This window comes from Poecilia reticulata, linkage group LG5 (assembly GCF_000633615.1).
Source record: "Poecilia reticulata strain Guanapo linkage group LG5, Guppy_female_1.0+MT, whole genome shotgun sequence".
In the NCBI taxonomy this organism is placed as follows: Eukaryota; Metazoa; Chordata; class Actinopteri; order Cyprinodontiformes; family Poeciliidae; genus Poecilia; species Poecilia reticulata.
In genome coordinates this window covers 20,053,916-20,076,004 of record NC_024335.1, presented here as the reverse complement: position 1 = coordinate 20,076,004, position 22,089 = coordinate 20,053,916, and the positions used below count along the sequence as shown (strand labels likewise).

At 38.9% G+C, this 22,089-nt stretch overlaps 1 protein-coding gene across 4 annotated transcripts in view; it reads right to left on the bottom strand.

Annotated features, from left to right (window-relative positions):
* LOC103464932 (histone deacetylase 7-like) overlaps window positions 1–22,089 on the bottom strand; it is a 46,361-nt gene that overhangs the window by 8,666 nt on the left and 15,606 nt on the right. For 3 of the 4 annotated variants that reach the window (XM_017304996.1, XM_008409345.2, XM_008409344.2), the window contains 18 exons: window positions 15,549–15,729; window positions 14,555–14,639; window positions 14,125–14,239; window positions 13,231–13,310; window positions 12,348–12,461; window positions 11,330–11,427; window positions 10,892–10,990; window positions 9,914–10,061; window positions 8,982–9,226; window positions 8,615–8,821; window positions 7,945–8,152; window positions 7,687–7,820; window positions 7,504–7,591; window positions 6,414–6,454; window positions 5,524–5,631; window positions 4,728–4,783; window positions 3,542–3,629; window positions 2,862–2,981 (listed from right to left, as the gene is read on the bottom strand). In XM_017304996.1, the coding sequence (XP_017160485.1) occupies window positions 2,862–2,981; window positions 3,542–3,629; window positions 4,728–4,783; window positions 5,524–5,631; window positions 6,414–6,454; window positions 7,504–7,591; window positions 7,687–7,820; window positions 7,945–8,152; window positions 8,615–8,821; window positions 8,982–9,226; window positions 9,914–10,061; window positions 10,892–10,990; window positions 11,330–11,427; window positions 12,348–12,461; window positions 13,231–13,310; window positions 14,125–14,239; window positions 14,555–14,639; window positions 15,549–15,680 (2,166 nt within the window). In that variant the 5' untranslated portion in view covers window positions 15,681–15,729. Of the gene's footprint in view, window positions 1–2,861; window positions 2,982–3,541; window positions 3,630–4,727; window positions 4,784–5,523; window positions 5,632–6,413; window positions 6,455–7,503; window positions 7,592–7,686; window positions 7,821–7,944; window positions 8,153–8,614; window positions 8,822–8,981; window positions 9,227–9,913; window positions 10,062–10,891; window positions 10,991–11,329; window positions 11,428–12,347; window positions 12,462–13,230; window positions 13,311–14,124; window positions 14,240–14,554; window positions 14,640–14,845; window positions 15,029–15,548; window positions 15,730–22,089 lie in introns of those variants that run through there. The other variant, XM_017304997.1, reaches the window with a different exon arrangement.

The window sequence follows — 22,089 nt, the reverse complement described above, 5'->3', positions numbered from 1 at the left end:
GTGTTGCAGCAACAGAGGGAATGTCACTGCATCTCTTAAGGCAACATCAGGGAGTGATTATGATTCCTAAATGAAATACGGATGGCTGTTAATTCAACACCCCTGTCCCTCCATTTTGATTTCTATACAGTTTGTCAACTGGCCTTTGTAAATCACTGAGCCAGAGCAGAGCTACAGCCGTTTATAGTTCCCGAGCTTTAATGTACAACTTAAATGGGCTGAATACTGACTGGTCTACAAAAAAACCCCCAGTGTATTAAGAATATACTATATACTATAAACTATGATCATCTACGTAAAGTATAATGACTGTCAATTATGAGTTCTGTGTGTGAGAGTCAACTGAAAATATTGAATCCCATTCTCCACAACTCCTTCTTCATGTTTTGAATGAGACGGATGCCAGGCAGAGTTGATGAAGCTTCCCTCAGGTTGACCTCGTTTACTCGGGGCAGAAAGTGAACAGAGGCCTGGATTTTGGAAAGAAGTTGAGGATTCCTGTCTCTCGCTCTTTGTAGTCCTGCAAGAAGCCATTTAACTGTTCCCCAAACCCTTCTCCATCAGTCAATGTGTCAGTTTGGGGAGAAATGGTGGAGGTTGATTGACAGCCACTTGGCAACAATGTATGGTAATTTCCTTTTGTGTGTGTGAGAGAGAAAGAGAGAGAGAGTGAGTGTGAGTGTATGGGTGTGAGAGGATGCTTGAAAGAGAAAGAATGCTGATGAGCATCACAGAGAGTCTGTCTCCATTCTTCTCAGTGGACGGGATGTTCGCAGGGCAAACGAAAAACACATGAGGCCTCCTGTCTTCTGCCAACTGTTAATGTACCAGCATGCATGCGCCTGTGCACACAGTCAGATACACAAGCACACGCACATTAACCAAACATACCATTTCTGCTATAGCTCCGAGTGCATTGCGCTGTTCTTTGTTTTCTGTCTCGCTTTCATGTTTCAGGACTTGCTGGACTGAATTAAACCGTCACTGGTATTTGTGAGCTACTCCGCGCTCTGTGTTATGATGATGACATCACACCCCTTACCCCATGGAGAGATATATACCTACACAGGGGACAGAGAGACTCCAGAGGTTTACCACACTGCTCCTCAGAGGTTGCGAGTCCACTTCAGGCAAAGCCACATCCAAGCCCAGAAAAGCGTTTTTATGTGCACTCCTCGTGAGATTTTATGGGAGAGCACTGAGTATTATCGTGGGGGAGGGTGGCAGCGTGAGAGGAGGGAATGTGGGGGATTGAATGAGTGGCAAATGTCAGCATGGGATGGGGTCAATTGAACTGACCGGGGTAGTCATTTCACTTGGTTTTGGGTAAGACCACAGGAAGGAAACATAGGCATCTCAATTTCTTGGATTCAGACAGGCACACAACTCAGCTTCATACATCCTGCTGAGAGGGCCTGACCTCCAAGGCCTCAAAGTTTCTCAGCCAGAAGTACGAATGTAAACATATACACAGTGGTTACTAAAACATACAGTAAAACGTCTCCATGGTGCTTTCACTGGATAAACATGTTTGAAAAGTGTCCCAGATATATTGCTCACACAAGGACGATGGAAGACTTGCAGTAGGCGAGTGAAGACCATAATATTTTAAACTTGCTTTATAAAGCGTTCGTACTGAGGGATTATGAAAGAAAACATAATTGGACAGTAACGATCTGAAGTTACAGATATTTGCTCAAGGATAAAATGCTGGATTTAGATAAACAAATTAAGCCCAAAACTGACAAATGATTTATCTGTCAAAGCTTGAAATGTTTTGTCAGGGAGCTAACTAATTAAAGGCCTCCATTATCTCATAAGTTAATTTTTAACTTTGGTTTTGTGTTATGTAGATTATTCCTTGATCTAGCACACAATTTTATTTGTCTACACAGGCACACTGAGCTCTTTTGATCCTTACTGGTTTACTGAACTCAAACAGATACTAGATACACTTCTGGGTTAAAGCATTCATACCCCCTGAATCTTTCCACGTTTTGTTCCATCACAATCATAAACCAGGCTGCATTTAAAAATATGAAAAATGAGTGTGAATTTGTTCAGCTCTTTTGCTCTATTATTTGCCCAAAAATCCAGTGTTTTTAGTAGGTGTCTATGTGGTAAATAGAGTTCACCTGTGTTTAATTTAGTCTCAGTACTAATACAGCTGTGCTGTAAAGGTCATTCTGGTATACATCTGTGAAGAAACAGAGCCATGAATACTCTTCATAAATAAGCTTTGTTTAATCCGGGTCTGCTGTTGTCATAGCAGACTCATACTATGGATATGCGTTTCTTTAGCAGAGACGATGAAGGTGATCAGACGTGAACGTGAGGATAAATTGAGCTAAAGACTAAAAAAAAAAAAAAAAAACATGAAAGGAAACCTGCTAAAAAATATGTTTAGAGACAGTCCTTATCTAATGTAACTGAGTGGTTTGTTTTTATAATAAAAAAAAATCAGGCTCTAGATATGTAAAACTGGCAGACATACCCCATTGAAGTGGCAATGAAAGGTGGTTGTACAAAGTATTGGTTCAAGAGTTATGAGGTGCTGGCAGGTTGAATAGAAATGTATGTCACACTTTTCAGATTTTTACTTTTATCACTTTTTGAAAAGCACTTCTTTTCTTTCACAGTTATGCTATATTTTGTTTGCGTCCACTAGATACCTTTTTCATGTAATAGATAAAAGGGTTTTGTGGCAGCATTACAAAATAGGAACAAGTTCAAATGGTATTATTACTTTTGATAATATCTGCCGCATCAAGGTCATAAATCTACAAAATAAAGAGTTTTATTTTTGTGGGGTTCTATTAGCACAATGTAAATAAAACCATACACAGATACTGTTTAAGTACCTCATTTGGATGTCCACTACCAGGAAAGAAGTTCCCATCATCGTAGCGATGCAGAGAGATATACAGAACGCTTGGGTCATCATAGAAGGCCTCTTGGGTGCCGTTGCCATGGTGCACATCCTGGACAAGATTTGAGTACATAAGAGTATAAATAAAAGTATATATAGATATAAATAGGTATTGTATAATTTGGACAGTAAGGGTAACCACAAATACATCAAAAAAATCTCACATAAACTGATAAAGTGAAGACAGTTTGTAAGACTTGCATAACTTTTCACATCAGTGGCAAAAGTACTTATTCTTTTTTGTTTGATATGATAATAACAACTGTAGTTTCATAAAATAATATACTATATCATGTGTCCTTTGTAAAGATTTTGAGCAGACTCAAATACACACATGTTCAGCAGAGACAGTGGCTGGCTCTGGATCGGCATATGTATGCCTCGGTGAACTTTTATGTGCCTGTGTGTGATTTTGAATGTACTCCAAGCACATGTGACAGTTCAATTCGCACGTGGATAACAGAAATAACTGTTATCTAAATTGTGATTAGGATTGCTACTGTAAGTCTGGGTCCTTGTTATTTGCACCTAGAAAACATCTACTTTCACTCTGTATGTTTGTAATGTCTCCATGAAGAGAAGGGTGAAGCTGATCGATGTTCTGGTCCTTACCCAGTCTACTATGAGGATCTTGCTGACACTGAGTTTGTGTTGGAGCTGCTTGGCTGCGATGGCCACAGAGTTGAAGTAACAGAAGCCCCTGTGGACAAACAAACAGGAAGAGTGGCAGCCACATGTGTTTATCACTGTGCATCTTTTGCAAATTAATTTCACAAAATCCACATATGGCCCGTAGGAACCTGTAAAACAGTTCCTTGGCTGTGTGTGGTGCCTTCTCAAGCCATGACAGCCCCAGTGCTGACTCCTGCCACGTTAACGTCTATTGCAAGTCATTTAAGAATATTATTGTGGTTTAGGTTCTTCAGTGTTCGCCTTTTCTCAGCGGACAAACAAAAATGGCTTCCGTTAATAGAATGTTATGCTGACTCTAAAGTGTCTCACTCCTGAGCAGTGCAGAAGCCACGCATTTCATGACAAACCGAAGACAAAGCTCATCATAAAATTTAAGACACATTTGAAATGGTAATTCTGCCAGAAAGCTGGCGGGACGCGAGGGATGATTTCTGAGAAATGAACTCACAGAACTCACTAACACTGGCTGTCTACAACAGAAGTATGCAAAGAAAATGTTGATGCATGAAAAACAATGGAGGAATGTTGGAAAAGGCAGTGTCAGCATTGGGGTGTAAAGTGTGATTGCCTACGTGCATGCGTATGTGCCTGCGTGTGAGTGTGTGTGTGTGTGTGAACAATGTACATCATAAGCTGTCCAAACTTAGCTCATCAAGAAAAATCATTATCACGCCATAAATAACCAGTGACAAGCACTGCTGAGCTCACATACACAGCCCCAGCTGAATGTGGTTATTTGGCTAATGCCTGCTATCAAAGGGTGACACAAATCAATGCACACAGATATGCACATCCACACGTATCCACACACAGCACATCTGCAGGGTGCATGGATACACAGCTCCTGCACGTCTCTTTTGAGGTTCTTTGCTTTGTGTCTCAAAAGCTGTAAAGAAACAGTAGAGGAGGCAGATAGCCTCTGGCACTGGGCAGATAGTGCACACCACTCATACATTAACATAGACACACTACGGCACCCTCTCTCTCTTCTTCACAAGTATTCTGTAGCTCATTTATCCAAAATAAATTAAAAAAAAAAACAAACTTTGCAGCCCCCTTAGCTCCTGGTAGGCATTGGTTTGTGTGTGCATGCTTCTGTACTTACAGAGGAGAAGAAGGAGTAGCGTGATGTCCGGGAGGTCTCACCACTGCAAATCCATTCTGTAAGAAAACAGAAAACAGTCTTAACACCTCACTGTTTTAACAACTTATTCTTAAACATAAAGGTGTTAAAACATTAACATGAAATTGTTTTAGATATAAATAAAGGATAACAAAAGAGGAGCTGCAAACACCTTCATTTACTGTGAAACAGCTGTCCATTACACTGCACAGTAAACACTGTCTATAACATACTTAATTCAAGCAGTATAAATAAAAACTCTTTTTTTGCTTTTGTGTTAATGTAATCACATTGAGCTACTCCAGTTGAGGTCAGTTTGAATTATGGAAATCCTCTTTTAGCTAGCAGCTGCATGCATTCCCCAAGTAGTTGAAAGATTTGACAACTAAGCAGCAGCCTTTTACTAAAGTTGACAGGAATTTTGGCAAAATGTTATCAGTTGTATGTATTGAATTTGGAGTTATGGCTTCATCATCACTGAGTAACCTGTCAGTCTCTGTCAGTACATAACTAGTTTCACTGCTACGTAATAGCTAAGTATGAAAAATGTAGCCCAAAACATCCACATATCCATCCATCCATCCATCCATCCATCCATCCATCCATCCATCCATCCATCCATCCATCCATCCATCCATCCATCCATCCATCCATCCATCCATCNATCCATCCATCCATCCATCCATCCATCCATCCATCCATCCATCCATCCATCCATCCATCCATCCATCCATCCATCCATCCATCCATCCATCCATCTCACAGTGATCCATCTCACCTTCAGCTCTCTCTGTGCCACCTTAAGGGCCAGGTCTATGACACATCCTGCTGCTACTTGGGAAGCAGCAGCTGTGTGTTGCTCATTCCAAACTGTATCAATGTCCACCTGTTTTTGAAACAATGGAAAGCACATCACAACTAGATTTTATTCATAAAAATGTTAGTATTCCTGTTACATATTATTACAGGATTAGCTGATTAGAGCATGAAGAGAGTAGGAGAGGGTCAAATGGTTTTTCATTACAATGGCAAAATCTACTTACTTTTGAAAACATCTCAGACAAAATATTTAATTGTTTCACGACAAAAGTGTGTATGTGTATGTATGTGACCCGACTCTTCAGTTATCTCTGCTGGCGGTCTGCTGTGCTGTTAGGGGAACGCTGAAATTACAGGAATTTCTTTTTTCACAAGGTTTACCATCTTGTTTCAATCACCCCTCTTCACTCTAGCAGCTAAAGGCCGGAAATCCAGGCACATCAGTGCTCTTATCAGCTGCCACCCATCCCCCTTCAGGGTTTTCTTTCTTTACTATAAATATGTCATTTTATTTATCCTACATCCCTTTTTAGGGTTCCCTAGGAAAATATATATACATTTTCAGCACTTGTATGTTTTCCCTTGTCGTTTCTTCCCCCTCTGACTATAGTACAGACTTTGATTTTTTTTGAGGTTTCAAAGTTATCTCAGCCAAAAACAATAGCATGAGCAATTGGTAGCATCATTATCTAAATTGTGTAATAAGGCATAATAAGCCATGTAATGTTTGCTGTTCAGTAATGCAATTAGATGAGAGGAAATATTCCCACATGACTAGTTTTAAAACAGATCTGTATTGTGTGTAATTGTGTGTTGATGTGTGTGTGTGTATGCCCGTGCAGGACTCACCCCCACACCTCCACATGGTAGGTCCACAAAAATACGTGATCCTGCATGGAAATATTTGTAGTATTTAAGAGTTATAAATATATCACATTTACATATGTAAATCTGATATATGTAAATGTGTACAGAAAGTGCACAAACAAACCATCAACTTTAATTACTTCATTGAGATTTTATTGGACAGAGAAAAGGTTTGTTTGAGAACAGAAGTGAACAAACAGGATCACAAAAACGAAGTTTTATACTTCTCCAGGTATAAAACTATGGAGAAGTTTAAAGGTGATTGAATGTTTGACAGAGCACTCTTCAGTTCTTCATCTGGGGAAACGTTGCCCAACTGCAAACCTACCAAGGAACAGCCACCCACTTAAGTTGACCAGTCAGACAAGCAAAACATTAAACAGAGAAGAAGCCAAGAGGCCCGTGTTAACTCCTGAGGATTAGCATAGATCCGTAGCTCAGGTGGGAGAATCTGTTGATACGCAGACTCAACAAGTCTGGTCTTTATGAAAAAGTGGCAAGTAGAAAGCTACTGATGAAAGAAAGACATAACAAGTTCAGTTTATAGTTTTCCAGAAGCAATGCAGGGAACACAGCGAACGTGTTTGAAGGTGTTGTAGTTAGATAGAACCAAAACTACACTTTACGGCTTACAGGTGAAACGCAGTGCAAGGGCACTAAGCTAATGCTGCACATTACCCTGAACACACCACCTCCACTGTGAACCATGAAACATGTTGATGAGAAGAAATGGAGCTACGAACAAGGAAAACCTCAAAGAAAACTTGAGACTGGGATGGAAATTCATCTTCTGGGATGACAGCACTAATTATGGAGCCGGACTTACAAGAGAATGGTTTAGATCCAGCGTAAAATTAAATTGCAATGATTGTTAAACTCAAGTCTAATCTTTATTTCATATAATTAAGCTTAGCAACATATAAAGAATAAAATTCCCACATTTAAATTTGTGGTTGCAATGGAAAAAAAAAAGAAAAAACATTCAAGAAGTATGAATACTTTTGGATAGTATAGTGAAGCAGTGGCACAGCAATATTGTGAGTGTAGTCTTCAGTATTATTATTAATCTTACCAGTGCGCCTCTGATTGTCCATCAACACGTGGTTTTCTGAATGGACGGAAAGCAGCTCTGCACGGGTGGCTTTTCTACTGAGTATGCACTTTAACACAGAAATAAGGTTTTTTTTTGTGAACCTCTGGCATCTTTGGCAGCTAATTCTTTCACTCATAGTATAGCTGTGTGCAAAGTCCCTACCTCACATTGGCTCTTAAGCCCTCTCTCTTGCAGTCTAGACCAGATGCTCTGGATTCTCCCAGCATGCTCAGCATGGCGGCTGTTGTCTCCACAGATACACTGGTGCTTCTGCATCTGGGTATCGTAAACCAAACCTGCATACACACACACATAAAGACGTGACTTATAACCCAATACTTTTTGCTCTGAAGTCACGTTACCATCCTTCAAAATATAGTCAATGAAATCCTCCGCTACTTAAGTCAGTGTTTGACTCACCTGTTGTAAAACGTAGCTTGGCATCTTTGGCAGGGCTGGACAGTGACATAGAGGGCACTATGGTGGGTACATGTGAAGTAGGCGCCAGGGAGGTGGAAGGTGGTAGAGAGCGGCTCCGAATCACAGGCGGATGAGACTGATGAGGCCAAATTAAGGTAGGAACTCCCAGCACATCTGGCTGTAAAGTTGATCTGAGGATTACCTGCCTCTGTGTTTTGCACAAATGAGTTTAAAAGGGAAGACAAGGAAGTAATTAACATTTATTATAAGTCAGAGGGAGGTAAAAGTACTTTGAGTAAAGTATGGTTCTCCAATGCCTCCAGCTGGTAAAATTGCACATAATGTGGACAATTTAATTCTACTTGACTTGTGTTGAACAAGAACTTGATAAGGAAAAATACCTTGCTGCTGGAATATATAAACCAACAGTGCCCTCTAATGGTAAGGCAAGTTCATTCAGATAAAAATTAAAAAGGCACATTGATTTTATAGTGTTGGACATCAGTCAGTGGTTTCTATATACAATACATTTCTCAAGTGAATAATATAGAATAACACAGACATTCTAAATAACTTTCCATAATCTTTAGAAACTTTAACCAGTTAGTTTTAAAGAAAAGTTTATGAGATTTTTTTCTGTTCTATTTTGTTTGCATATGAACATTAGTACCTGACTGAGAGGGTGTGATGTCTCAATCAAGCTCTCCCGAGAGGAAGTTATGGACTCTGTGTCATAAACGGAGTCTGTGCTGGCATTGCTTTCTCTCCTGCGGTGGCCGTCTTCGGACAGTGAGCCCAGTTCAGAGCCGCACAAAGACCCTGTTCCAGAACCTGATGCTGATCCGCTCTCATCCACGTCCATGTCCTCAGACGGGATCTGTGTCAGATGACATTCTCGGTAAAATTGCACAGGCTTTACACCCTTAAACTCTTTTAAATTTTCTGACAGGATAAATTCTCTTTTTTTAGTCACTCTGTTCATAGTGAGTAATAGTTTTCTGTTTGGCATGCCAATGTTTACACCTGCCTCCTCTTACCTTGCTCAGCTGTGTGCTCAGCTTAAACCTTTCCAATCCGGCCTTGTGGTACAGCTGGGAGAGCTGTTGGTGGGTGTGTGGATGATGGCCGGCATGCAGGGGCAGGACTGAGTGGCTGTAAGGCAGAGGCTCTGAATGCGCTCGCTCCACAGGTCGATGTGAGCCCAAGGTAACTAAGCCTTCTCTTCTGGACGAGGAGGATATGTGAGGATGCTGTTGCTGAGGAATGGTACTCAAACTATTAACTGAAAACAACAAGAAATGAAAAGAAAAACAGTGACAACAAGGAATAAGGTGAAGGACAGGTCGCAGGAAGGAATTGAAAAAGACAATAAGCGACAATAAGAGGGATAGTAAGAATGAATACTTGACAGAAAAAAAACTGAAGCACGTTGATAGACTGTAAGGGAAACTAACAAAACTTGACAGTTTGGTTTGGGCTGAATGACATTTTGTTTTTTGTCGTAAGTGACACTGCATCACTGTACTCTGTCCAGAAGAGGGTGCTCTTGTATCAAGACATGCAGGATGACATATATGTGATTCAAGTTTTAGTACAGTCTCTGATTTAAAATAAAAGCTATTTTTTCACTATAGATCATTTTATGTCTTTGCAAATAAGTAGGACATTTATCACTAAAAGTCATATTGTCAACTTACAATAAAAGCTGTAAACACAAATTAGATAAATATATATTGGAATTTTTTGTTTTCGCCAATTCATAAAAACGTCAGATGACATCCACCTCCTCCGGAAATAAAACTACAACTTGTAGATACCAAGCATGTAAGATGAGGTCAAAGCATCAACTCCGAGCACCAACAGCATAATTTAAGTCAAACGTGCATATGTGGCTCTGACAGTTATCAGAGCCACATATGACGTTTGTGCCATACATGCAGATATAAGCTTCGCGGACAATGCCACTCACGAGGAACAAGCTGCTGGCGCATCAGCCCCATGTGTGGTTCAAATATGAACACTGGCTGCAAGCGTTGAGATATAGATGGGACCTCCAGAGGGAGGTAGACAGACTGCAAAGTCGATGCTGCCACAGGCTTTGTCACACGCAAGTCAACCTGCAGAGAAAGAGAATGACCAATTCAGAGATGCTACAGAAGTAGAAACACATTCATTATGGGCGTGGCTTAAAAATTAATAAACTGGGTGATTCGAAGAAAAGCTAAGGGTTTAATTGCCTTGTTGACTACTTGATGTATACATTTATACTGTTATCAAAAAGGTCAGAACGGAAGTGGAAGTCATGTGGTGTACATATATTAACTTTAGAGAAACTAATAAAAGGAACTTAATAAAAATATTTTTATCTATGCAGCATTACAGCAACAAACACACAAAAGCATCTATTCTCCATTTTGTTGCGCTTCAACTATGAATTTTTATGTTTGTTGTGACTTTACATGACAGAAATTACCTGGCTCTTAACTTTTTTTTCTTTTTTACAAAAAAGTTTCACATCTAAAGATTTAAACAAATTCTACCGCTTTTCCCTTGCAAAAACAATTAAAGCTACATTTAACAGCTGGAGGATACTAGCCCTCTTCAGTCCACTGGAGCTTCCTCCACATGCTTTTTATTGACTCATTTTGAAGTCTGAATCAAATGCTACTTAGCAATTTGGTAATTTTGGAAAGGAACTGGTTGTACTTTGTTTAATTCAGAGGCATCAAAGTAAAAGATTTTTCTTTAACAACAACAAAACAACCACTTACACTCTTTTGTGTTGTTGCGGCTATTGCACATTACAAAGTAAGTAATTTTGTTCGGTTGTGCACTGTAACGTTTACACTGACATACAAATCAAGAAATTATTGGTGGTTTCGTCTTGAGAGAGAAATACAAAAACGACAAAATTCTGACTGAAACTCAATTCAAATTTCTTGCTCACCTGAGCAGGAAGTCCAGCAGTGATGTTGTGCATTGCAGTGTGGTTGGCAGGCAGAGTGAAGTGGGCTACATTACCATTGTTCATCAGCACCCTCTTTGACTGGAAAAGCACAAGTCTAAATTATTGTGGCACATTCCACAACATGCACAATTTCCCAAAACTCGTCACATTCAAACTGTTGTGAAACAAACATTCTTAGCATCCCTGAAAAAACCAAGACTACACACTATGAAGAAATAGTCCCTAAACTGTACACATATTTCATTTAGACTGTTTCTCACTGGTTGAGAGCGTATTTGTGTTGAAAGCTCGGGCAGCTGAAATTTACTAGCATTCCATTAAAGACGCAAGCAAGAAATGCATATGGAAACCCTTCACTATGTCACACTTTTAAGCAAAAGACGTGACTGTGACTGACATGCTTAGAAAGGGTCTCACCTCAGGAGCCCGTGAAAGAGACCCGTTGTCTGACATGAGGGTGTCGTTAGGTGAGCTGCAGCCTGATGCTGAAGTGCTGCTTCTGCTTGGGGAAGAGTCTGAATGACAGGATGGAGGGAAAAACCAAAAGCACATTAAAACATAAACATGCAATGAAACAAAATACAAATTAAAGCAATTATTTTTCACCTAAAAATACAAGATTCTTATGCGAAATATACATTTTTACAGTGCAGTAACAGAACTCTATACTAAAGAAATACTAAAAAGCCAACATTTAATTTCCTCTGTACTAAACAGTGAGCATAAGGTTCTTTTCCAATTCCTGATCCTGATACTCAAGCCAAATGTCAGGATGCCAAGATAAAAAATGTGTCCTCATCCAGCCTAGTGGATAGAACTATAAAGAAATGTCACTTGTGTCAAATTTATACCACAGGGTAAGAGGAAGTCCTAGATTAATAATTAGAAACTGTAAAATCTCTGTTTAATTTAAAATGTTAGTAAAGACAAAATTGAAATATGCTTCAGTTACATTTTTGTAAACTAAAGTTTTAGTAACAACAACTGACTACTGACTTGATGAAATTTGATGGGTTTCCTTAGACAGAACACTTTTTTAATCAATTTGACTGAACTTGACTGTATTGTTTGAAAACTAGGATGTATGTCTGCATTCCTTGTTCATGTGTGTGGTTTTATACTTCAATCATGTTCAAAATAAATAAAGAAAAATAAATGTATGATTGGACTGAATTGAACTGTGCCACCTATCATTTTGTAAAAGAAAAAAAATCCTAATACTGGAGTTTTCTTTTCCACTTAAAATGTAATTTAAATAAGGTTTGGATTTTTGAAAGAAAAAATTGTGTGATATTTTGCTGATGTAATACATAGATTTTAAGGATTTTTGGCAAGAGTGCCAAGTGTGTGCCTCTGCAGATGAACATAAAGATACAATAACCTTAAAATGATGCCATATAAAAACAAACAGAAGACTGAGCATGAATGTTCATACCCATATTTTCTGTCCTATGTTTGACATCAGGAGGGGCACTGATCTTCCGTTGCAGCGGGTTAGGTCTTGTCGAGATGAGTTTCTTCAACTTCCACTTCAGTGTGGGCTCGGATACTGCTCAAATACATAAACACATGTAAATTAACAGCGACAGAATCGAGTTAAAGTGAACTGTGCAAATACTTCACTGCTAATGAATACTTAAAATCATCCACGTTTACATTGGGCATTCTCCAATAAACCTAAACAAAGTAATCAATCACTGGCAGGCTTAGTTCAGATAAAAGCTGTTTGTGTTGTCGCCGTGCCAACTAAAGCACCCTTGTGTGAGTTTGTGTGTGTGTGTAGATGTGTGTCTGTGTTAAAGGTTTTAGGGCAAAGTAAATAAATAATGGATGGTGTACTCGCAGAAATGTAACAAAAAAAAAAAAAAAGGAACCACTCCGATTCATACAGTGAGGAAGAAGTACTCAGGATTCTCACGCAGTTCATTTTACACATACCTTAGTTAAGGTTATACAACTTCTCTTTGCCTCACTGTTGCCGCACCGTTTTTATGGCTGTCCTGCAGCTCTGACCCTGTAGATCTGATGCTTAGAGCTTAATTCATTCTAACCCAATGACCACATCAAGATGTGTTGAATATCTTAGATTTTCTATCCTCCTTATGCCCAAATCATATTAAAAAACTTTTAGAGCGAAGTTTACAGTATCATGTTAAGCTACGGAGTACAGTAAGTTTTACTTGGAGGTATAACTCAGATTTCACTGTAATCGTCACATCAGAAAGTAAATGAAATGGAAAATCACCAGCATCTTAAAAAAAAAAAAAAATTGACCTAAGGGTGGCAACCCCGGTCAGAAACACAAACAGGAGTCTCACCTGTTCTTCGCAGGGCAAGGTCCTTTCGCTGGTCACAGGGTGTAGGTTGAGGCTTGAGGGACATGTCAGGCACGGGTGGCCTAGGTAACCAAAACAACATCAGACGCACTGGCTTAGTCACGGGAAAATAAGGGGAGAGTTGTGAACATCAGTTCTTAAGCCTTGTCACTCATTCTCAGCCGCAAGTTTAAGTCTGGGTAATTCCAACAAATAAATAGGCTTTGATTTTTAGTGCAGTTGTATGTTTAGTGTCACTGTCCAGCAGAAAGTCTTACAGTCTCAAGTCTTTTGCATACCTCTAAGAGTTTCAGAGTTTCCCTGCATGTTTCTTGCCCCATAAACTCTGATCAACTTTACTATCTCCATTTTTGAAAAACCATCACCACACCACTATGCTGCCCCCACCATAAGTCCCCATAGTGATTTCATGTTTAGGATCATTCATTTTTTGTCGTACATAGCGTTTTGCAAGGAGGCCAGAATGTTCTGTTTCAGTCTCATCTGACCAGAGTATTTTCTTTCAAATATTTAGAGGTCAGCCTCAATGGCTTCAGGGTTTCTTTCCATGATGTTTTACTTTTGCCACTCTCCCATAAAGGTCAGGTTTGTGGAAGTCATTATATTTTTGCCTAACAGTTCTCAATGAGATGTTGAAAGCAAAGAGTATCGTTTTATAATATAACCTTTTCACAACACCCCGAAACCCACCTGGTGTTTCGGGGTGACGTCTGAAGGCAACTTTCTACATTTAAGTTTGTGGATGTATCATTACGAAAAAGATCAGATTCAGAAAGAAGTACTACTGATTCCACCTTGACAAAAAACATTTTAACATTCTTGTAAAATAGAACTTTAAACAACAATGAATTTAACAGACATCAGTGCCAGTCTCACCTGTATCCCGGAGAGGCATTGCAGTGGCTGCCAGGAACCCTATCATGAGGAGGCTGGTTCTTCATGATTATATGATCACGCAGAATCTGCTTTACGTGTTTGCTAGCTACAGCACCTGCCACACATTAAAATAGGACAATGAAGTCCACAGAGTAGTTATTTTTATTGTAACATAATAAATAGTTATTCCTCTCATGCAAATTTAAGTACAAGCTAATGTTAAATAGCAGTACAGGGTTTCCCAAAACAAAATATAGGACACTTCTGTTATTTTCTTTTTTGGACTCTGTTATTTTGAAAATTTCCTTGGAATACAATAATACATGGCAGTAAAGGAAATCCCCTTCATTTACACTGAAAACTGTTACGCTGCGATGACTCAGACTCTGACAACCTCTCAGAAAAATGTCTGAAAACACATTCAACTCACTCTGTTCATTTTTATTCTTTGGCAACAGCTGCTGTGGGTCTTCTCTTTTCCCCTCCATCTTTCTGTGTCTTTGTTCAGTGTTATACTGTGAAGAAAAATTTGACAAACATTAGACCCAGTCCAGTCTTCTTTGCACCGCACACATGAGATGAATTTAAAGGGAGTGACATTTAGCTGCTGCCAATGTTGGTTAAAAACACCATTTGTACACCATTACTGGCACAAAATGTAAATATTGTTTACAGCTCAGTCGTAAATGAGGAGGAAATGATCTGGTAACAACATTCTGACCTGGTTGCTACTTATGTCTGCTGAGTTTTATGCTTGTGTACAGCTTGTGGGGAAAGCAGCTGCTTTCCTCCTGTGGTTAATGTGGTAGGAGGTCTTTCTACATTAAACTGGCATCCATCCATTTCTTTACACCCTGGTCCCTTAGTGGGGTCGGGAGGGTTGCTGATGCCCATCTCCAGCTAACGTTCCGGGCGAGAGGCGGGGTACACCCTGGACAGGTCGCCAGTCTGTCGCAGGGCAATACAGAGACACACAGGACAAACAACAATTTGGGCAATTTGGAGAAGCCAATTAACCTGACAGTCATGTTTTTTTTTGGACTGTGGGAGGAAACTGGAGGACCCGGAGAAAACCCACGCATGCACAGGAAGAACATGCAAACTCCATGCAGAAAGACCGGGGCCGGGAATCGAGCCCAGAACCTTCTTGCTGCAAGGCAACAGCTCTACCAACTGCGCCACTGTGCAGCCCTATTATAGGGCTGCACAATAGCCCTACTGGCATGTTTTGTACAAATAAAATGTTGATACTGTGGAATGTGACAATACATAAAGAACTACCTCAGTTTGTTGATTTTGTACAGTATATCTGAACTAACTAAAATAACACAGAATCCTTCTTACTGCATCTGATCACTCAATTCATCCATGCTTATAAATGCTGAGACCTTTATTGGAACACATCTTTATCTGTATTACATCACCTGCAAGTGGTGCTGGGAAAACTGAGAGCAATGTTGAGCAGTGAGATGTTCCAGATAGAATGAAGGCTGTGGAGCCAGCATGGCCGAATCTGGACGTGGATGTAACAACCTGTGAGTTAAAGTCAGATCCATGGGCTTGACCCTTCAAATGGCCAACTCTGACTGCTGAGGATCACATCCACTGTACAAGGGAACAGAAAAAATAAGGACAGATCAGTTGAGCTGTGACACTGGGTGAGAGTTACCTTTAGATTAGGGCTGAAACTAATAACTATTTCCCTGTTGGTAAAGATTATCAATAATGTTCTCCCAATGAGAATGTACGTCTCTTGAGACTTCTAATAATTTTTCAAAGGTAAATATGCATCTTTGCCCTTTGTTTTACTCATTTCACCAGAAGAAAACAAAATAGACCTCCAGTAAATAGAACAAAACACAGACACTTTTTTACACAATTGCGTGCTAAGACAAAAGTTTTAGTTCACTGAATTTAGAAACCTAAAAATATCAGGGGTTATTTCTGAGTACAAGAAGTCCAACAGCATCATTGTGAAACAAACTTACTCTCATGGTATAACTTACAAAAGAAAGAGCTGACCAGAGGGTTAAAAAACACCTAGAAAAAGTGAACCTGGCATAATCTTGCAAACAATGTGCAAATATAGAGGTAATCCAATACCGACACCTGAAACTAATAAATGTGCAAAGCCAAGTTTCAGTACTGATGCAAAAGTATAGATACAGAATGTATGGAAGGATACATCTTGCTGCCCTGGGGGTTCAGTGACAGTGAAAAAGATGGAGTTATGGAAACTGTTACCGTAACACAGCAACTATTCTGTCATGGCAACAGTCACTAACATCACAGCAGCTGGGATAGTGCCTTATATTTTTTAGCTAAATGTTCCAGTTACTTCTAAAATTTTTATTATTCCGATAACATCCAAGCTGATGTCATCCAACTATAATAACAACCAACTCTCATTTCTTACAGTAAGTCAGAGTGGGAAAGAAAATAAAGAAATGTGCTTGACGTAGACAGAGTTCCCCTGAAAAAGAAAACACTCCCACACACTTAACTTACCGTGCATAACATGAGACTGAAACTCAAAAACAGGTTGTGACTTTATGACTGCAGATTAATTTAATAATCAAAAACACATTTTGTATAATTTAAGACAAAAGTTTGATTAGATTTGTTGTGCGACAGACAGCAAAAACTGCAGATTCCTGGCACATCTCTGTACAGAAGCGAACTAGTCGCACTTTAAAAAATGTGAACAATTTTTTTCTGCATTTCAACAGCCACACAAAACCAATTAACTTTAGGCTGGTCTGTGAGACTTGACAATATGTAACAATGCTTTTTCTTTTTCCTTTTAGCTTGATATGTTCTCTTTTTCATTCCAACACACAAAAAAATTAAGGTACAGCTTGAAGAACCAGTCAGAGCAGCACAGTGAGTATTACCAAAAGAATGTCTGCTTGTTTTTAAAGGAAATTAAACAATCACCAGCCGAGTGGTGGTGGAGGGAACTCAGATAGTCTGCAAACACTTTCACATACACAAAAACACACACGAGCACCAAACAAGTCAACTCCCCTGAGAGAAAGGAAATAATCAGGAAGTCAGAAAAGGAACACCTGCGGTATATTTTTACACAGAAAAACTGCATGGGGCCTTTTTTTGCCATAAATGTTGAAGATTTGTGTAAACCTTGAATACCAGGACAAAAGTCAATGTTAACTTTATGGCATTTTGTATTTAAGTTGTGGGATTTTTTGCAAAAATGAATGGTCTGCAAAAGGTGACAAAAGCAGAGCAGACAAACTTGAAAGGTTTTCTAGAACCATTTTCTAAAGCTACATTGCTAACATACCTGAGCACGAGGCAATCAGTCAAAGAAGCAATTTGCATTTTAAAACTAATGCTTCCCGTTTGTGACTTTCTGACATGCAGGCATTGAAAACGGACATATTTCTGTTGTGGCGATTGGTAAAAGTTGTAAAAGGAACTGAAAATCCATCTCATGCAACAAAAAGTGCAGCTTAAAACAGTTAGAGGCAATAGAATACATCTGAGTGAAATCAAGTCATCCAGTGGGGATTTGGTCTAAAAATGCTTTCCAAACACCTGCATTTAGAGTTTATGCACTAATGATCTATCTTAAGGCAGAGTTTCAGCGTGATTCATGACATCTGACTTGACACAAAACCAGCTTGGTCACTGCACTCTGCATTCAAAGAGCCAACTAGAGAGATAAGATTTCATCTGCATTCACCCTGAGGGATTAAAGGCACCCATGATTACTTCCTATCATATTACCAGTGTTCTTCACAAGAATTAAAACTATCATATACACTTCTTTTTAACTCTGCTTCACAGTGATTGATATGTTTGTAGCGAACATTATTTAGGAGTAGTGCTTATTTACCAACTGTGCTTCACAAATACAATTACAGGATAAAATCTGGTGGGAACAAGAAGAAGTTTAAGTCGATAAGATCTGTATGTTTGCTTCTCTGTCTCTCTTTAAAGTGTTGTCGTGCTAAAAATAGCAGGAGGCAAACTTCTGGTTTCTGTAATAGCATATTCGTTTCACACGATCATCCTCTTTTTGTGGGCCCAGTGCAGCAGCACACCAACACAAACACACATTCACGCACGCATAACAAACACACATGCTTAGACTTTACTGGCGTGCATGCACACCCATGCACAGACAGAGACTCGCACAGAAACAGTGACTTCCTGTTTCTAAAGTTAGTCTGCACCATAACATCCTCTAGGTTCATTTAGGCAAGCAGAAGCTGCTATTTTCGTTGAATGGCTTCGCTGCAGCTCGAGAGATTCACAGATAATCTGTCAGCAGTAATTCTATTCATGCTGCAAATTAAATATTATGCCGACTTTGCTTTTTCACTTGACTAAACTTCAAGTTAAAGTATATATATACTCCACAATTTTTAGTCTCCATATGCTCAAGCATTTCACCCCCTGTAGTGAAACATACGCAAAGTATGTAGTGCACTGAGCTCCTCAATACTAGACCAGTTCCTGAGGTCCATAACATGACAGCTACTTCACCATGCTTGGCACCTTCTAGCGGGAGTAGCCACCCTCCTCCCTGCACCCACCCTTCTTACGTTTATAGGAATCCACAGCTGCTGGGCACATTCTGTCCCCCTGCTTCCGAGCAGCTGGAGTATCAATCTCCAAATGTGCTCATCCTCCTGTGTGCGTCCATCCTATGCACCCCGAGATATTAATAGCTTGCAGTTGTTTCTTTAGAGAGTACACAGCAGGCCTTTGTGTTTGCATAACCAGGGTCTGTTTGTGTGACAGTTGATGGTGCATTCACATGCATTAGTGCATCAGTGCTGGTGCAAGTGTATTAATAGTCACCATTTGTTTCTTTTGAAGGAGCACTGAGGCTCTTTGTGCAAGTTTCAGTGCATGCAAGCAGACCGATGTATTTTTAGCATCACCTGTCGGCAAACACCGGCGTTATTGAGCACAATTATGCATGCACTTGTGTTTCAGAACAGTGAGTTTGCTGCTTCCCAACATATTAATAGCAACACACCACTTGTCTGGCAGGAGTGTGTGTTAGAGCTTTGAATGTATTATTAGTATTACGAGAGCTAACAAATGCTTCTGTATTTGTCTGCTTGTTGAAGTGGCATTCAGAAACTTAAGTACAACTCCAAGTTACATGAAAAAAGAAACATGTTCAGGACAGTGAAGTCCCTCATAAATAGATTGCATTGAATGATAATGCCTCTTTCCAGTAAAAAACATACAGTTTTTATGCCATGAACTTAAAAACATCCTGAGATTGTAGAGATTGGAGTTGTGTAACTAAAAGTTTATATTTTATTACTTAATCTAGATCTTCATATTTTTTGTGTGTTCAAGTAGCCTGTGGTCAATGTGATTTGTAGATGTCATGGTGTGCATGTAGCCCAAACTCGATTTACTAATTAGGTGATGACTGAACACAACTTCTTGCTCTGGATTTTCTTTAGAGTACATCAGAGTACAGGAGGTTTAACAGAAACATGTCATGTACTTCCCAGATTTTATTTTTAAGTTTTTTGGAAAACATTGCGAAAGCCACTTGAGCTCAAATGTTGGGAATATGCAGTAATGACATTCTCAAATTGAAGAGAAACACTTAAGATTCAGACAAAAAATTTAGAATATTTTTAGAATTATTGTTTTTTTCCGTATATCTACCAAAAAGATTAAGCATAATCCTCCTGAATTTATATACAATACAACATTGTATCTAACCACAGTAAATCTGAGGTTTGAGTTATTTAAAGTAACAAGTACTTCTACTGCTTTTTGAATAGCTGTTCAAATTCAGAGCTTTCTGGTAACGATTCAGTAGCTGGTGTACAACTGATGACCACTGCTCTTCATTTCCTCTTGAAAATGTTTGCACAAATTTTCCACAGTGCCACGACAATTTCTGAATACGTACCTTAACATGATGTACGACTTCCCAAAATCAACATTCTTGTAAAAGTTCTCTAAATCCATCAGATTGCACAGAATGTAAATGGTCTTATTTCTTTTTCGGTTTTATGCGACTTGTTAGTTTTTAGTAAGTATACGAGAGTGTGGTCAGAATAAGATGTGAGAGCTACGTTCTTCATATGATCAGGCCCCCAGTAATTATAGCATTGCCCTGTAAGCTTTGTATTGTCCCTGGGAACATCTGTCTTCAGAAACTGTAACAGGATACCTGGATGTTTCAACAAGGAGCTAAAGGCAGTCTGCATCCACACTGAATACAATCATTCAGTTCAAAAAGAAAACATGTTGCCAGCATTTTCACATTTACCAACTTTCAGGTGCCTCAAAAAAGCCAAACTAAATTTAGGACAAGTGAAATGAAAGTTCTCAGCCACACCTCAAAGACAAACCAGTTCATTGGAACAAAGTTAGTACGATATTTTTTTCTGGTAGCTTCAATAACAATGGTAAATCCACAACATACATTCCACCTGTTGGAAACCGGTTTGCATAGAACTAAAATTAACCTGGAAGTTCCGCAGGAACTGAAGTTCTACAGTTCATTTAGTCATTTGTTGAATTTATTTTTATGGTTTGATCAGTAATTTAATTTAAAAAGGAAATCTCTTTTATAGAGCCATTACATCTACTGAGAAATGTTTATTTCTGTGAATTTGCATTATAATGGCATAAAGCTATTAATAATGTTGTCAAAAAAAAAAAGATAATACTGAGAAATATGCTGTGTTATATGCACTTAACACTTGAATTATTTTAATGACTACATCACCGCAGTTTGTCATGGAGATGAACAGCCTGTAGCACTGTTGATGTTTTGGGGAAGCCCAATTTACTTTAAAATCACCTTTCAGCTGCTCTGCATTGTCTCATTTGTCTCTCATCTTGCACTGGACAATACTCCATAGACTGTAAACAGATTTTAGTTACAAAATAAAAAAATTATAAACTAAACCTTGGAATGTATCCCTATGTGTTTAAATAAATTAACTTATGTTCCAATTTCTCACAGTGCAATAAGCATTTAAAATTTTAGAAAAATGATTTTAAATATGAGCAAAATCAATATGCTAGGTAGTTCCAGGGCTCTATGGAAGGACACTAATAGTTTTCATTACAGCGGGTCAATATTTCCATTCTGACCTGTAGCACTTCCATGCATTTCACTCTCTCCATCTCGTTACGTTCAACATTTCTGTAGAAGATAATAAAGCTGAAAATATCCCAAAGACAGGAAAACAAAAGTGTTCTAAATTTTAATCACACTGATAGCTATATTTACACAACATTCTATATAAAGCATGCTTTCTTTAAAGACTGCTTTTGAGCATACACTTTATGATGCCAATGATGTCTTAATTGCTCTTATTTAGCTCTGTTAATTTGCATTTCAGCTTTTATAAGCAATTGGTGTGAACTCCTCCTGCTGCAGTGGATTTTTAGCAACCTTCTGAGTACTACATATGCAATCAGTGCAGTGCGCTGGTATCAAAGCTTTCATGATGTTGGTCACAGTGGGCAGATTGAGAATTGGTATACAGAAGCAAAAACTCATCAGACAAGATTCAAACACACAGGCCAACAAGTTGTTAAAGTAACTTAATCTCTTATAGGGGCTGAATAGTGTAATTGCTATTGGAAGGTTATATAACATTACTAGTTATGTCCAAGAATGCAGTCATGAAAACAGCATCTTCTTTGAAGATATGTAGACAAAGTATGTGACACTGTGAATAAAATGACTGATGGTTTAACACCCGGGCTGACACTGATTACTCATGATGCCGGTTTTTTGACAAAGTTAATAACAGTTTTTCTCAGTTTCACTTGGGTGCATTTCTCAGATCAGAATAGAAATTCTCAAAACTACTTATTCAAGCTTCAAATCCGTGTCACTTATGCATATCAAGCAAGCTCTTTCTCATTTCTTAGAACAAGTTGCAAATGCCTTTGTACATCCATGCAAGTGGTTGTGTACAATTCTCTGCTAAAAATGTA